Raw genomic sequence first — 18,269 nt, forward strand, 5'->3', positions numbered from 1 at the left:
TGCTCTAAGCAAAGAGGTAGGTTAAGTCAGTGGTCGCTGTGTACCTTTTCGTACACTTCTTTTGAATTAAGGTGAAATAAAGAGTGAAAATCAATTGTATTCACCAAAGGGTACTATTGGTATGATTGACCAAATTCTTTTCCTGGTCTTGAAAGAAGGCACAGATTTTGTACCCCAAAGTAGGATTTGGCCCTCTAAATTTTAGCCATCTAAAAGTGAGGTAACTAGCCTGAGTCATCTACTTTTTCTAGGGTTAATGGAGAGAAAATGTCATCTCCGGTAAACACTATATTCCACTTAACTAGGATGGGTGAAGTGCCCTTTGATGTGTCTAGCATGAGGGAGCCCAGATAGCTGGCTTAAGTGTGGATGTTCTCAGTATCTGAAGTCACGTGAGATGGAGCCCACCAGAAGAAATTGCAGTCTAAATCTGCAAACCCAGCCTAAGGCGCAAACCCAGCCTAAGGCACAAACCCACTTAGCACAGCCGATAAGGTTCATGAAACTGTAGGCATCCGTGTAGCATCATCATCAAAAATCTTCCTGGAAGAGGTTTAGAAAAGGATTTGAAAGAGCAAGGGCAATCGTTTGATACGTGAGAAGAGGAGAGCGGTTCTGGCACACTGTAACAGAGATAGAATTATTGCATCCACCCCTCCTGCTACCTCCACCCCCAAAATCTGAAAACTTCCTGATTTGTGTTCATCAATAATTAAGAGCCCATCAGCAATACTCAGAGGGAGCTTGCATTGCACTTCTGAGCAGCCAGTTAGTAATGTACGGTGGAGAGATCCTCTTTTTCAAATCCCAGGGCTCCAGGCCATGCAACGCTAGTATTGCATTTTCAATTAGCTTCTGAGTGAACGCTTGGCATACGTAGAAGTGAACTGGTGCACAATTAGCTTATTGTTCCTTTCAGCTTTGTGCTGAGAGGATCTGAAGGACTGCAGAAGAGAGGGGAGAGGGGGGAAGAAAAGAAAATAGCCAAGCCAGCGGCATCTCCGTGGATGTGGAATAAGGGAGTTGCTGGGCTCACGCAGATTCCCGTGCTAAGTCGGGAGTTACAGCTGTTACTGAGGAGCACTCAGCCTGGCGGTGGGGAGGGCGCTCGGGGAGAGGCACAGACCGAGTCTCAAGCTCCAGGCTCTTCTTTCATCTGACTCACCTCAGCAACGCGATGGAGCCCAACAGCCCTAAAAAAATACAGTTTGCTGTGCCACTGTTTCAGAGTCAAATAGATCCCGAGGCAGCTGAGCAGGTAAGGAAGAAGAGTTTCTTTCGCTGTTTCGAGGGTATGGGGTGGGAATGGGGGGCAAGATGTGGGGTGAGAACAGGTAATACTTGTGGCCTGAACACTTTTCTAACTTATATTAGTGTAACTATAGATTAAATTCTCTGGAGGTTATAGCGATGTCTGGATATACGTAAAGAGGGAGGAGGATAATGTCCTCTAGCCAGAATAAGGCTTCTTTACCTGGGGTCGGTTTATTCAGTATGTATTTGTTGTGCCTTTTCTATAACTGGACTTGTACCCTAATATATACACTTCACATGAATACACATTGTCAACAAATCACCTAAAGTATATTATTTGTACATAAAGTGAAACATGAAGCTGATAATGGGTACCTAATGGAAATACTGAGCAGAAGACAGCTTTTTTACCATTCGTTTTAACATGAGAAAATACGAGTTATGTTTTGCACAACAGTTATCGCTTCAGTTACCTCTTATATTTCTCATGATTTTTATACAGTCTTCTTTATGTCATTGTTACAGTGTTTTACATATTTGAAAATTATGTATGTGTAGAAATATGCCTGACTTATGACCGCATTGGGATTATGTGTGCGCTATTTTAGGTTTTGACTCAGTCCCCAAACATACACACACATATAATACATATAGCAATACAAACATCTAAGGAGGAAAAGATATTATTGTGTACAGATACACGTAGATGCACATAAAGAAGGACACAGGGAATCTTACGAGAAAAGCTGGATAAATTGTAATTAGGTGACCCAGTATATTTCTCTCAGTGCAAGTCCATCGCGATGTTTGCTTCTATTTTGGTAAGTCTAGTTTTAGATGATACCAGGGGAATACTATAACCTTGACAGTTCCATACCATTAGCTATGAAATTATTTGCACCTTTAGGACAGGTATCTGGTTTCCTGAATATTCTGATGTTGTGTCTCTTAAAAGGCAGCCACCTTTGCCAGCAAATGATGAGTTGTGAGTGACCACTGAACAAAGAAATACTAGAAGGGTGCAGGAGAGATGTGGGTCTTCATTTTGTCCATAAGTACTTCTGAGCTGTGAGAAGTCCATACCTTATGGAACAGTCCTGCAATGAATTCAAGCAGGATGTGTTCTGATGTTTTTCTGATATCTGTGGGAACCACAGGATTAGGATTTCCTGGAATTCCCATGGCTTTTGAAATGCTGTGGCCCAAATTCTGCCCAGTATTTATGGGCAGTCCCTTTTTATGTTGTGAGTTTAATTCCAAGTGCTATACAGTTTCACTGTGGGTGTGTGATGAAATTAAAGTAGTAAATTCTGCTGTCAGCTACAGTTATGCTAATCTGGAATAAACCCATTAAACCTGATGATGTAATTTCCATTTACACCTCTGAAAGCAGAATTTGAACCCAGCTAAATACAGATGTTGGCTCAGCAACTAAAAAAGAACAAACGCACTGACATTGAGGGTTTGTGTCAGAATGGTTTCTAGGTTAAATAATCTTGGTCCCTCTCAAATTCAACAGAATATCAATAGCCTGGAGGCTTTAGTGAAGCAACGCAAAGCTTTCAATGCAAATGTGTGCATTACAGGAGGGTAGTCCAATATCATGTAGTTCAACCACTGTTAATGGAACAGAAGTACTTAACCAAATAAACTCTGAATAAGAAGAATTGCATACAATCCAGTATTATATATTGATGTGTAAAGATCAGTTGCATAGTGCTCTTTGAAAATATTCTTTTGAGTCTTAGGTGTTGTTTTTCTTTAGTTAAAGAACAATAGCAACACCTCTGGCCACAGTTTAGAAATATCATAAATTCCTTGGAAGGCATACATGCAATATCAACTCTCACGTGCACTTACAGAATATTAATATTAATGATTACTTGTGAGAGCTGACAGTACTCGGTATGTGCACATATAAGGTCACAAACTACTGCAATTCTTTTCCTGACGCAAAGCTAAATGTCAATATTTTAAGATATGACTGATATATGTCAGCAATACGTGTCCAAAAACTTATTCAAGATGATTGCAAATCCTAAAGTTCTCCCCTCTGCCTTTGCCTTCCATGTACAAGCAACAGCATGACCCTGATCACCATTAGATCAGACGAACAGTCAGTAAGACAGTGACGTGCTGCTGTTCTTTAAATATTTTCTTTTTTAACTTTGCCTGGTCTATACTCAGGAGGACACCAGATGGATTTTTTTGCTTTGCTTTGCTTTGTGTGTGAGGCTGTTGAGGGACCCTAATGACTCTTCTTGGTTTATGCCTGTTACAGATCAGGAAAAGAAGGCCTACACCAGCATCACTTGTCATCATGAATGAACACGTGCCCCCGGGTGAGTGCCAACATACCTTCTAAACCATTGAACTTGTATACACAGGATTGTCTGCAAATTGGTTTTATTAGCTACATAATTTTAAAAATCCAGCATTAATTTCATAGCACTACATATCAAATAACGGAGCTTAGAACTGTTTGGAGTAAACCCCATGAATACATGTAACTCCTAGCCTCCAGATAATGTCAATAATTTCAGCATTTTATCCTTCATGTAAATCTTTTGTTCTATGTACAAGGAGAGTTAATATGATTAAGATCCAGCACTTCCGTCCACAAATATTTTCTTTCCCTGGGTGGATACTTTGGAGATCCATGAAGTCCTAGTCTTGGTTCTCTGATCTCTAGAGATACCAGGGTGGCTCCAGGGCTAATTCAACTGAGGGAACTGCTTCTGCAAAACAGGTTGTTTTCTACTTTTCCAATGAAAGATGTGATACCTGTTTTCATTATTCCTTTTCAACTGTGAATACATTATCTTCATCCAAGACTCCTCCCAGAAGATTTTCTGTGGGGTGGGATGATTTAAGGTTGCAACATACTTTGTCACATAAATGTGACTTCAGAAAGACTCACTAATAGGCTGTTTAGGGAGTATTATAAGCAAAAAAGCTCAGCAAAAATGGATTACAGGAAAAAGTCCTCAAGACAGAATCCATTTGAAACACACTGCCTACTTTATATCAAACTTTTCTTTTGTAGTGCTCTGCAACATTTTTTTTCCTGCCTTATCTCTTCATCACCTAGATCTTTTTTTAAAAGTAGGCTAGGCTTTTTCCTCACTGATGTGTCTCTAAGGTCATTACTGCATGCACTGGCACCTCAGTAAAATAAAAGCATCTTAGCTCTATTAGGATCTCCACTTACTGTGCTGTGCTGATGGTCTCCAGTTCTGATTAACATCACCAGTAGCTGAAGTTCCCCAGAAATGTGCCGAAAGAAGCATTTAGAGAGCCCTGCTCTTGGGGTTGAGATCATTGCAGCACAGCACACAGATTAGGGAGGTTCAAGCATGGCATATGGCTAAGGTTATATTCTTCTGACACTGAGAGTGACCCATGCGTTTGCTGCTGGACTAACACCAGTCTCAGTTTGGGAGAGTAGCCTTCTGGCCTGAATTTCAGGTGCAGTAATGGTGCACAAAAGATCTGCCTTAGATTGACTTTCCTTACCTTAATGGGACCTACAGTGTCTGTGTTGCTAGGGCTTAATTTAAAGCAAATTCACCTTGACTGTTAATCTCTTTTGCAATTCACTTTGTACACTTTGTACCGTCATATTTCCTTTTATAAACAGATGCTTGGTACAGTACCAAATCAAACCCAAACAGAGAATAAGAACTCTTTTTAATTTACAGGAAATGTTACTGTAAACAAAGTGGTCTATGTCTGTTATCTCCTTTCCTGCAATGTTCATAATAAATCTTTAAATAAATCATTTTTATTATGAGTCAGGATTGCTGCAACTATCAGTCAACTTCCATATAAGCCCAAGAGTTTCTATTCACCTTCTTCACTTATTTATATTTATTCGTTTAGATATTATCCCCTCTTACTAGATACTGGGAACAAATGTCAAAGAAGGTATTCTTCTGTTCAATTGTAATCTTGTCTTGTTTTTTCATTTTCTATAAAGTCAGATAAAAATAAAAACTTTAAAAGCACCTTCATTTTCCTGCACCTCACCCTGCAGTTTATGTGTGAGCGTGTGCATGCATATTTCCATATGGTATGCTTGATGTGGGCAAGTGTTTTGAACAGGGTGTGCACATGTAGCTATGTAAACCTGCTGAATACAAGGACTGCAAAGCCAAATTGGAAAGGCAGACAATAGCTTTACAATGGAAGTAGAACTAATAAAAAAATGTCTTATGGTCTTGATCTTGCAAGGTGCTGTACAGCTTCTGAAGTCATTGTAGACCTTCAGCTTTCAGAGCCAGCTAATCCTAGGGGCTCTTGACACCTTGCTGATTAAACCCCAAAATGCTGGTTGATTATTGGGGTTTAAATAGAATTCAGTGGGATGCTGAATAACAATTTGTCTCAAAAAATGTTAAATTCATCACTGCACATGGTTGCAGTCAATAAAATAATAATAAAAGTTAGAGTGCTAACTTGAGACTCCAACAAAGTGCTTTAGAAGTGTGGTTCCCTAGATCAACAGGGAAAATGAGCAGCAGAGAGTTTAAGTGATACTGTCAAAGCCACCTATTAAGTTAGAGCTGGGCTAAACCAGAATCCTGTCTCTTGAATTTTACCTACTGGAGTACTCCAATTTCCTCATTAGGAGCAAACAGCTAGTGAAGGATGTGCTTCCAAGGGTTTGAAATGGGTGTCCTAATACAATTCTAAATGTTTGGATGCCCCTGAAAAGTTTACTCAAATTATCTAAACTTCTTTTATTTTGAAAAACAGAGACAGGCATTTGCTAAGAACCAGATTTTTCTGTAGCCTTCTGTTGCAGCTGCTTCTGATTGCAGCAGGAAAAAAGCAGCATTTTTGTGGTATTCTGGTGTTCTGGATGCGGACCCATCTGGAAACCAGAAGGCAGTAAAATGTGTTTGGACATTTCAGAACTTCATAATAAATTCAGTTTGAGTTGTGCTGTACAAAGATCTAAAATAGTTGTTTTCTTCTAAGTCTTCTCATCCATCCCCAATGTCTACTACAGCTTTGACCGGAATCTATCTTCACTGATTTAGGTCAGGTCCATTGTGCTATAAAGTGAAGATGGAATATCTGCTAAGGCTAAGTCATTTTAAATGGATGACAGCTACTCAAAAACTGTAAGAAGACTCTGCTTGGCTTCCTTGCTTCCAAGGAGACAGTGTTAGACCACACTAAATGATTTAAAGACAGGTGGTAGATGTGACTGCAGGAGCTAATATCCAGCCTGTAGTATCATTGACTGGCGCATTTTCTTATGTTCAGTCTGGTTGGCATCATATATAATTGCAATCAAAGTCAACAAAAGAGAAATTTGAATTGCAGCAGCAACAGTGATTGCAGCGGACAATATGAGCTTGTGAAGCAATGTAGCAAAGAACAAACCCTTAATTCTTTCTGTAAGTGCTCTGAAAAGTGCTCTTTGATGGGTTATGTCACATCTGAGCAGAGAAGTTAGAACTAGCAATTTGAGACTCAAGTTACGAAGGTACTTAACCCCATTGTTCTTCAGTTGCCATCAATGGACCTATATTTTCTGGTGTTTGATTTCCTAATACATAATCAGTTTTACTTTTATTTGAAATTATAAGACCCTTTTACTATCTGTGGAAGCAAAGACAAATACTAGTGGACAGAACTACAAAAATGTGCAGCATCTCATCCTGTGCAGGATGCCTACATGAGTTACTGGGGTAACCCACTCATATCCTGCTATAGTTGCAGTTGCACCATGTCTGTCCTTTAGAAAAGGAACATAAGCATATGCTTAGTTTTATAGACACATTTAACTATTATGCTGCACAAGGGCTTAATCCAAAAATTGCTAAAGCTCTCCTGCTTCCTCTTTCTCTTGTAATACCATTGGAGCCAACAGAAACTGAATATCACCATACCCTGAAAGCAGCCTTTTCTGCACTGCCATAATGTACTCACAACCTCCTGTCTCTTTACCAAGCATAGCAGAATATATATGAAAATCAATTCTTGTCATCTGAAATAAAAGTCTGACCATGCTTTAAACTAGCAGAATATCATACTGCGATGGCTCGAGAAAAAGCTGGTGGCAATGTAAAGAAGTGACGGTTGAGAGAGGAAAACATGTTAGACGACAACTCAGGTTTAATGCCATTAGGACTTGCTTTGATCAGAAAACAATGCCAGCATTCCTGTATGGACTGACTTTGTCACAGAGCCAATGCAACATCAAACAGTCTGGCTGGCAAAGGCTCTTCAACTTGTGTCAAAGTGTTCGGTCTTCTTGGAGCATTAGAATATGGGTAAACATTAGGATAAACTTCTGCATTTCTGAACTTGCTATGTATTTGCTATTTCCACCTCTCCTTTCTGCTCAGTTGCCTGTTTTGGCTTCCTTGCTTGTAATGTAAATGTTACTTGGTGTTTGGAAATAAGAAAAACATAGCAATGTGTTTTGATAACTCTTCTCCAGAGCTGCCCTTTTGTGTTTTGCAAATCTCATTTCAAGGCAAAAAGGGTAGGTTATCTCTGCAAAAGCAATATAAAACCTATATTCCGAGTACAACTCAGTACATCTGAGTTTTCTGAAGGCTGGAAATCATACCTTGAAAATAAGCAAGCTGTACCTGTCTCCAGACAAGAAACTTGCTTGCAGCTTGTCTTTGGGCATTAGCAGTTTTTCTGTCTTGTTCCCAGCTGATTTTCCATTTTCCAGAGACAGATTCACGCCTTTCAGCTTACTGCCACTTCCTCAGAGGTCTGTTGAGATGCCTCAGGAGCAGCCTCGATATTTAGTGCAGTAGCAAGCAACACAGCCAGACGGGTGGTGGGAGGAAAAACTGTCCTTACACCTGTGGCAATCCCATGATAACCCAAAGCAGATTAGGATTTTTATGCTAAATTGGTTCTAGACACTCCCAGACTTTCCCTGCACAATAAATCTCATTACCCTGTATAGATGCGCTTTTCTGATGATGCAAACTATACCAGCACCGCATCCTTGAGGGGATAAATGCTATATGCTCACCCAACATTAATGTTTGTGACTAATATTTGTTAGATTATGCTTCTAGGTGAAAGAGTGTGTTTGTTTTGCATCTAATGGTCACTTTTTTTTTTCCTCCCAAACCAAAATAAACTGGGATCAAAAAAGGCCTAAGTAGGAGGCAGCTGTTTCTGGGCATTGTCAAGCAGTTCTGCTGTACTTTCCTAGGCAAAATCTCACTGAAACTTGAATCAGTGGAGAACTCTTGCTCTCACTGTTCATGAAAACTGATACGTTTTTCAAAAGCTTGAGATTCTTGTAGGGCAAACTACTTACTTTGATTCAGGAAATAGAAAGCAAGTAAGCCAAATAGCAGCTGTTTTCAATTGCAGATGTAGGCTTCTAATGTGGTAATAAAGCATTCGGAAAAGCACTACATTAATAAAAGCTGTCATTAACTGTATTTTTTTTTGGTCAGCCTAGTTGGCCTTTCTATATGCTAAATGTGGATACCATTTAAGTGTGCTGTCTGTTTTTATTTCAGTCTAGGAGTTCATGGAGGTATGGCAATAAGCAATGAAAAAGCTTTGTGTCCCCTCACATCACAGGACCGGTACAGCTCAGTGTACATTACCAATGGCACCAGGATACTCAGACATCAGGCATTGTTGGTCAGGGCAGTGAGGACCTTTGTGTTCGTTCGGCCTCTGCTGGAAAGGACTATTTGACACAGTGAAACAATGAAATATATAAAACAAACTTTGCATCAGACCTGACAGCTGATAGGCATTCCAGAACAGAGATTAAAACATCTGTGCTTGAAAATATCCTGCTGTTTGCAGGCTGATGTGTGACTGCAAATGTTCAGTGGCAAACTACATCCCTTTTTCTTATCTATATACAGTATGCGTGGATGTTCTTTCATTTGGGTTACTTTGAATTTAATCTGCAGTTCAAGCTCACAGAAGTCCCTGGGACAAGCGACAGAGTAAGTTCCTCACACATATGCAGTGTTAGTAAAGACTCCATGATCTCATCCATGAAAATAAGAGGAAAAGTTCAGGGACTTAAAAAAAATGAAAGAAGAAAAAAGTCAGGAAACTGTGCTTGAGCTTTTTTTAATGCAGTCCAGAAGTGACAGCTCACAGGTTCCAAACAGAAGCAATGAATTAAAAAAAAAAAAAAAGTTTTCCTTAGCATCTTTCATGAAAATGCTGCATTTTCATGGGAGGGTGAGGATTTTATATGTCATTGTTATCACCTGCCAAAAGAGCTGTCACGCTCCCTGCAGTATACTAAAGACAGCAAGCCGGAGGACTAGGCGTGAGTTGGTTGGGATGCACTGGGCACTGCTGTGCCTAAACTGAAGGTTATCACTGAAGCAGCCAGATGCATTTTTGCTATTCTTTGAGGTTAAGAACACATTAGTTCAAAAATAAAAACATTCCCTGGGAATGTTTCAGTCCTTGTGTAAAACACATAGTGTGAAACAGAAGGAAACACATACTATTTCATATGGTGCCCAAGTAGAGCCTGGACTGTCTCTTTAGTCAGTAAGTAACACTTTAACGAGGAGAAGGGTCTGAAAACTACTCAAAGAAAGTCAAAACAAAAGGGTGTTGTGCATGTTCTGTCAAAAGTCACATTATTTTACTTAATTTTTTGTGTTTATTTTTATCCATGTTTCCTTCATTTTCAGTGTTTAATAACAACAGCATAGATACATTTTACATGACACATAACCCATATGAGCTTGGTTGCTTCTCCTGACTACAGTCTAGTTGGCTGAACTGAGTAAATTTAGTCAAACCAAGAACAAGTCCCTTTCGTTAACTGAAGCCTGCCTTCCCTCTGTGAGACAGGCAGCACGGGATGCAAACACCGCCTGAAAAAGCTCTGGTCTGTGGAAAGGCCAGAGCCAGCCTGGCAGACTGGAAATAGAGGTTGGATATTCACAACCAGGACTCGGATTTCTGGCCTAGATCAGAGAAGTGGTGCAGCTGAGAGGACATGAAGCCAAAAAAAAAGTTTTACTTGCTCCCAGTGTGGGTGAAATTGTATTAACCCATTTCTGTCTTTCCAGCCTGAAATCCCCAACAGGTGAATCGACGTACTTTTTTGTTTATCAGTGCAGCTAAGCCCCTAATGTGTACCATGACATTACTTGTGCCTCTTGCTCTCTGCCTCCTGTTGGTTTTGCGTTGGAAGGGTCAATGTCCGTGGAACTATCTGAAAGTGAAGGAGGTATTTTTAGAATTGAACCTTGTACTCTTCATCCATTTTCCTCGTTCCTTGTACAAAAGCACCATAGAAACAGCCTTCTGCCAACCCAGGAGATTATTTGCAAATCATTTTTAATATATACGGCTTCATGTTACATGCTTGATTTTTCAGCGTCAGGACTGATAAGCTTTCAACTGTTTACCTCTGTTATCACCTCTGTGCGTATTAACATGACAAGGAGTTGTGCCGTGGGTAGACAACAGCAGCACGCACAACTGGTGAGGAAGTTAGCTGGGCAGATTCTAACTCTATTGCAATCATAACGCTTAATATTTTGCTAGAGGAACTCTAAAAGTTTTGCACTGTGCCAAATACTTATATACCTCATACAGTTTGTTTTGGTGAGAATTCTGAATAGATGGTGAGTTTTCTATTTAAAAAAATGAAATGCCTAGGTGTAATTACCTACTTCTTATAGTCAAAGTACTTAAGCTATATCTAATATAGCTACATGAGTATACAATTCGGGGGGTTGGTGGCATTTAAAAAAAAAAAAGTTTGGATCAAAATAGGTCCAGTTTAGCTTGTGGCAAATGTTCTGTTTGGTTTTTTTTTAAACGGTAAAAAATTTTAGAAGCTATTTGAAATTAAATCAATTTAAACATTGTAAGACAAAATGTTTTGAATAAGAATGTCACATTAGTTTGCTTTGAGATTATGTTTAAATTATACTTCAATAATGTGATAATACTGATTTTTTTTTTCTTTTTTTTTAATCAGGTAATAAACTAAAATCCATTAATAAATGTTTTAGCCTTGCTGAGGGAAAAAAACCAAAGCACAGGGTTTGTCTGACCTTTACTATTTAGTACTTAATGCAGCACTCATTTACCATGGTGACGTGTGCGGAATAAATAGATAATGCAGACAGATGAGACAGAATCCAGTAACCTCATTATGTTCAGAATATTGGGAAGGGGTTGCACTTAAAGCATCAATCAAGATAGCCCCATTTATTGAGCTTTCAGAGACAAAATTTAACTCTTTATATGGAGTAACTGAAGTTAAAACTTCAAAATACACTGAAGGTGGGAGTTTAATGAATCTGGACCGAAAGCTAGCAGAGACTCTAAGCAAAACAAAGCTATCAGTCCTGAAAGTTTTTGCCAACTACACAAGGCTGCAGAAATTCAGAGAGTGTGCAGGGAGGTGTAGAGCTTAGCTTTGCTTCCCTGTGAGTCTGAGCTGTCTGTGTCAACAGCTGGTGGAAATGAGATCAACTGGACCAGCCAAGTCTCTTTTTACAGTAACCAAAGCAGTCCTAGGGTAGAATTAAACTATATGTCTATTGGAAAGAGCTCTGTTTTCCCCTTCTCCCCCTCAAAATTCTATTAATGTGTCTGTATCTAAAATTATCACTTCTAATATTTTTCTCAAATGGCTTTACTGGAGGATCAAGAGAATATCATAGTAGCAGAAAGAAGCACAGCTACATGCTCACTCTTTGTTCATGTCTTCCCTGGGATACGTGGGATGCAGAAATACCCCAGAATATTAATGTCTTGGCATTATTCATCTTGTGGAACCAAACCGCACGTATAGAGTAAGCAGCGCTAAGTAGACAAATGTGCATTTTAAACATTGTGTTTTTCACCTGAGGCCACATCCTTTGTTCTGATGAGACAAACAGAGAAGAGTCACACCAGGCAGAAAATGAGCTTGAGCAAGGCAGATAGAAAATTCAATAAAGCAGTAAGCTCTGTTGCATCCTACAGTACTGCTTCTCCTGGTACCTAGACATGCCACAGCCTAAACATTTTGGCACTGAGCCTCCACCACTCAGTGGCTTGTGGTGATAGCATTCCCTTCAAGTCTTTCTGAAGTTCCCTGCCACAGCTGTTGTCAGATGGTGGCAGAAAGCAAAGAAGATCTGGATGAACTTTTCCTGCTCTTTCTTTGACTGCCCTGAAACAGTAGCATCTCTGGGATCATGCACAATATAGCTGCAGCACTTGCTCGACCTTCTTCCTGTTACATTAGGATCTGCAGGACAGCTACAGAATCAAGGAGCAATTTAACTTACAAGCCCAGCTGGTCTGAATGCAAAGTGTTTGTATTACTAAGTGCTATTTTATAACCTATTCTCTTTGAAGTGAAATTGCACTGATGAACTAAAAAGTGATTTGGGGGAGTAGGGGAGAAAAAAGTATTTTCCCTTTAAAGAATTGTGATCCAGAAGATTTTTGATCCAGATCAACATTAGGTTTTTACTGTCTGTTTTTGAAATACAGTAAGTAGACAGCAGGGCTGTAATTTTTTAGAAATGTGCTTTCAAGCCTCCTAAAATGCTGACGCTAGTGTGTGACTTGGGCTTTAATGTGTACAGCATATCCTGTAGGAGGGTGTGGAACAGTTAATTCCACGGGAATCTCAGTGACATGTTTCTGATTGTGACAGTACAGATGGAGATGTATAAAACAAAACCCAGGGCCCTCTCTGTCTCTAGTATGTAGTGAGGTTAGCAGAAATCCTGAAAAATGCCTTTGGAAATGACAGCTGACTTAGTCTGAGTTAACAATGATTGCTCTGTCTTTTCCATCCCACCTAGTTGTGCTGATGGTGAGAATGAGATTATGGAACCTTGCTTTGCTGATGCTTTGAAAGCTTAGAAAACCAAACAATGAATTCACAAAACTGGTATTTGCATCTTCTTTTTGTAAAAAGGATCGTAAACCCCAAGCTCATTTGATTCATGCATAAGATGATACACGTATGGGAGGATCTTTATGCATGTGCATTCTAACCACAAGCAAGCTGTGAGCAGTTGGCCAGGACTAGCGTTACAACACATTCTTATTGAAATCCTTGAGGTATTATTCCAAAAGGAAGGAAACTGCAAAGGCAGCAATAATAATCACTGCCTAAGGAAGAGTTTTATTGTTTTGCATTTGTTTTCTTCTCCCCTAGCAAATGTCACTTTCCAGAACATACAATACACAACTGTTCAGCTACGGGGTTTTTTAAACGGCTTTATGAGCTATAGCATGCTAAGAAACATTTTACTTTTTCAGTTTTGGCTGCTGCTGCTGGTTTTTATTTTAGAGCCTAGAATACTCCTACAGCTCACAAGCGAGAAGGGAACTGCTCGCAGTGATAGCTATTGCAGCTGTAACTCCGATACAAAGATTGCAATCAGTGGGTCAATTCTGAGCCATTTTCCATCACAATTGATTCCTGCATATGAAGCTATTAGGAAATGGTTTAAATGTATATCAGGGGATCGGCTAGTATTATATTTCTGGTAACCATGGATTTTTCTTCATGATCTTTGCCTCAGTTGTGTTTAGATCTTCAACCTCTTCAATATGTCATTTGAACATAAAGAAAGCAAGCAGCTTAACACATTACTAATACTATTCAGTATTACTGATGAATTCATAACTCTGGGTAACTGTCTTCTCAAGATACTTAGCTTCCTTCTGTATTTGAAAATACTCAATGAACATTAAGTCTTTTGCAAACTAATACATTGTTATGACTATTTAACAGACAAAGTAATTGCTAGCTGTTTGGGAAGTTTTTGTGCAAGTGCTTTGGTAACATTTGGTAAAACAGTAGCCATTATTTGCAAACATTTAGTAGTCTGGCAGTATGCTTTTCTTGGGTACCTTCATTTCAGAGGCACGTTTCTGCTCTTCGAAGCTGTTTCTCTGAGTATTTGCTGGCAGTCACTCAGCAGCTCCAGCCCTCCTCTAACCTCTCAAAAGCTGTCTTTGTCTCCAGTGCCCTCCTATTTCCTTCATGCGAGTCTTTTCTTTCACTGTCAGGTTTCAGGCCAGGTGACGTTGTGCTGTGAGTGTGGAAACTGCCCTTACTCCGTGCAGCAAAGATGTAATCTTTATTGACAGCTGCTTTTGTGTCAGAATAGACCCTGTGTCGATGTAACCTTACAATGCGGTGAGTTCTCCTACTACACAGTTGGACAAACTTTGAGACACCACATTGTGCTTTAGGTCTATTTTCCAGTCCTTGTCCTTTGCCTTGTTCCATATCTCTGTGAAAGTCTATTTTTCCAAGGTCTTCTTGTTGTTCAGTTTGGCCCTCCAGCACCACCTGGGGCACCCAGAAATGCTGGCTGGCAGGTTCCTCTTCTGGCTCACATCAGAAGATCAGTGTCACCCTGGTTTACATTTTATTTGCTTCAAGAATAAGGGAACTTTTCTTATGTACATTTCAATCTAAAAGAGAGGTTTGAATCATCCTACATAGACGTGCATAGAAGAGAGTCATATGTAGATCATCATATATCTTTTAAGCCTTACTTTGCACATTTTGAGACTTGAGTTTACCATCAACCTTCCCAATAGGCCAAGGATTTTAAATTTCACATCACAGATCACAACAATTTTCTTCAGTTTGTCTCACTTATTTTTGCTTATTTGAACAAATTAACCTGGATCTTTCAAAGATGCAGTGAATATTAATGTGACTGTCATTGCTTAGTTTAGATAATTCTTGACTAAGAAGCCTGTTTATGTATGGCTGAAGTTCTTTCCCAGTTGCACTAACTCTAGAACTAGTTCATTAAATAAGAAAGTAGTTTGCCTTTTTTCTCTCTTTTTTTTTTTTTTTTTTTTACCAAACTCATACTATATATCTGGGATAAAATCTTGACTTTCAACTCAATGGCAAACTTTCCTGCTGCTTATGGCCCAATAAAGTCAGCGGTAAAATAGTTTTCTGTCTTTCACTTCCCTCAAAAATTCTGTTTTGCCTGATTCATTTTGCTGATGCAGACCATTGCCACAGTGTTTGCCCTGGGAAGCCCTCCCCATATGTTGAACTCCTGTGCTGGAGTCATTTTGTCTGGAGCACTGCTCAGCTCCCCTTAATGCCCAGCTGAGCCAGGCACTGACACTGACGGAATTCCTCTTTGCGGGAGGTCGGAGTGTAACAGGCAGCACAGATATGTGATTAGGCTTAACTTTGTTGTGCTGGAAGTGGAAAGAAGTACTTTGCTATTAAATAAATGGTGTTCTTTTGGAATGAGTTAATTTAAGGGAGCTCTGAAGCAAAATAGAGATAGACCCTGACGTGGAGCTTCTGCGCACAGGGACACCCTGTGCTCTTACCAGAGGTTCCTCCCAGCTCTGATGCCATCAGTCCACACTGGTCACCTGCAAATTATAAGAAAAGTTTAGCTCAGGGTCATTCCTGGTAATCTAGTAAGAGATTTATATTGGGTCCAGAAAATGTCTCATCTGAGAGATCAAAAGAAGAAAAAGACTTTTACTTACTTCTTCCTGGTTCCTCTTATTTAGTCAGTTGTTCTTTGAAAGCCATCTCCATTCTCTTCACCAAAGAGGAGTTTGTGCTGCTTAGAAAGCAATTAGAAGAAAGCGACATCGAGCCTACTATTGTTTGTGTTGTGACTTAAAGTCAATCTTTACATTAGTTATCCAAACAGAATGTTTACTTAAAGCGTATTTCTCCCTGGGTTGATTACTTTCCCTGGGAAGATCTGCCAAGTCTGTAATTGTCCCCGTATGATGGATGAGGGACTTCATGTCAGGAAGTTCTGCTCCACGCTCCTCGCTCAGCTGACCTTCTCATGGAGCAGGGCTACAGAGCAGGGGCTCTTGTGCTGTGAGGAAAAGAAACTTCTGCATGGAAGGGTTTTTTTCATGACAGGTTTTTCCATGAAGCCTGTTTTGTGTTCTGTCATTCAAAGCCAGGACAGTATCAGAAAAAGCCTTGCAGGGCTGGCAGCAGCTGGAAGACCACAGAGTCAGGCAGAAGTGTAACTCCAAGGAGGCAGACAGAGCAACTCAGTCCTTATTAATAAGAAGGGAGAAAATAAAGAATTAAATTTGAATTCTCTTCCAACATATATTTTGAGAAGCTATGTTTGATTTATGGGACTTTTTTTGAATTTGTTTTATATTTATATTTAACAGGTATCATAGGGAGGGAGAATGAAAGTTAAAAATAAAATACTTCAGAGAGGGATGATTTTTTGTGCTTGTTGTAATACTGCATGACTGCTCTGTGGTAAGGCTGCAGACCTGATTCATCGCTGTTATATTCTAGTTTAATGCCAGTGAAACTAGACTGATTTCCATGAGTCTGGCATGAAACTGGAATAACAAGGTGGTGAATCAGGCACTACAATTCCCTTCTGAGATTTGTGTGATGTAAACAAATACATTTAGATTCACATTTGAGGTTTGTAATGTCTCCAGTTTCTTCCAAACCAGATTATGGTCTCAGAATGTAAGTTTGTCCTGGTTTCAGCTGGGATAGAGTTAACTGTCTTCCTAGTAGCTGGTACAGTGCTATGTTTTGAGTTCAGTATTCGAAGAATGTTGATAACACACTGATGTTTTCAGTTGTTGCTCAGTAGCGTTTAGGCTATGGTCAAGGATTTTTCAGCTTCTCATGCCCAGCCAGGGCACAAGAAGTTGGCACAGGACACAGCCAGGGCAGCTGACCCAAACTGGCCAACGGTGTATTCCATACCATGGGACGTCCCATCTAGTTTAGGAACTGGGAAGTGGGGGGGCAGGGAATCGCCGCTCGGGGACTGGCTGGGTGTCGGTCGGCGGGTGGTGAGCAATTGCCCTGCGCATCATTTGTACATTCCAATCCTTTTATTACTACTGTTGTCATTTTATTAGTGTTATCATTATCATTATTAGTTTCTTCTTTTCTGTTCTATTAAACCGTTCTTATCTCAACCCACAAGTTTTACTTCTTTTTCCTGATTTTCTCCCCCATCCCACTGGATGGGGGGGAGTGAGTGAGCGGCTGCATGGTGCTTAGTTGCTGGCTGGGGTTAAACCATGACAAAGTTGTAAAGAAATTTTGATCTGTGTAATTTATGAAAGGCAGGGTTTTTTTATATTCTTATAGCTGTGCAGTTGAAAGTGGGTCCTTCAATACAGTCTGTATGATGTTCAGAAATATAGATGCTGTTTGGATCAGATCCTGTTGTGTGTGTTGGGAGGAAAAAGATAATCATTCCTTTCCTTTAGAAGTCGACTTTGAGCACCATGAGGAAGGATTTGGTCTAACAAAGGAGATTGCTGCCCCTACACTCAGTACTAGTAATGGCTACTTGAATGTTGAGGGCGGGAAATACAACGCTATATAAATATAAATGGGCTAATTTACCTGGAAACAAAATTTTAAATGTCCAAACAGCTGCTTCATCGAGCCTGTGGCATTTTAGTGAACTACAAAGGGCTGGTTCCAGTCTGGAGCTAGTTGGGAGAAGCTACCCTATGATCTCTGAGCCAGAGTGATGAGATGTCTCTCGGTGATGGTGCTGTAAGGGTAACGTGGGACCTTTCCCACGCTACATACCTTAACTGCAAACACCTGATAGAATAAGCATGCAAATATTTGTGTATATAGCAAATTCTTCTCTCCCCTAAGTTTTTATTAATATTTCCTATACAAATCATGTTATTAGTGTTCCCTAAAGGGCCAGGCAGTAATTCAGATGCTGATTAGTGTGTGAGATGCAGCAGAACCGCAATGTATGCACTCTCTTGTCAGCACTTCACTGAGGAGGGGAGCAGACCCTCCAGCTACATTTGCCACAGCAGCTGGGATACTGGAGTTTAACGAGGTGCTTTTGCAATATGAAGATTTTCAGAAACATATACTCACGCCAGGAGGGCTTACCAGAATATTTTTTTGTAATTAAATGTAATTACATCTATACCCGTAGTCAAGTTTTCACTGATAGATGCAGGCAAATAAAAACCAGCAAGCAAAAGTCAAACTACTAACTACATAAGCATTTTTTATGTTTGAC

General features: G+C 39.9%; 1 protein-coding gene across 1 annotated transcript in view; it reads left to right on the plus strand.

Moving 5' to 3' along the window:
* Positions 1-292: 292 nt before the first annotated feature.
* PPP1R1C (protein phosphatase 1 regulatory inhibitor subunit 1C) overlaps positions 293-18,269 on the plus strand; it is a 57,272-nt gene continuing 39,295 nt past the window's right edge. Inside the window, 3 exon segments of the mRNA XM_009916408.2 lie at positions 293-1,131; positions 1,134-1,258; positions 3,536-3,596. Of these exon segments, the coding sequence (XP_009914710.2) occupies positions 1,008-1,131; positions 1,134-1,258; positions 3,536-3,596 (310 nt within the window). The 5' untranslated portion in view covers positions 293-1,007.

Source organism: Haliaeetus albicilla, chromosome 4 (genome assembly GCF_947461875.1).
Source record: "Haliaeetus albicilla chromosome 4, bHalAlb1.1, whole genome shotgun sequence".
Lineage (NCBI taxonomy): Eukaryota > Metazoa > Chordata > Aves > Accipitriformes > Accipitridae > Haliaeetus > Haliaeetus albicilla.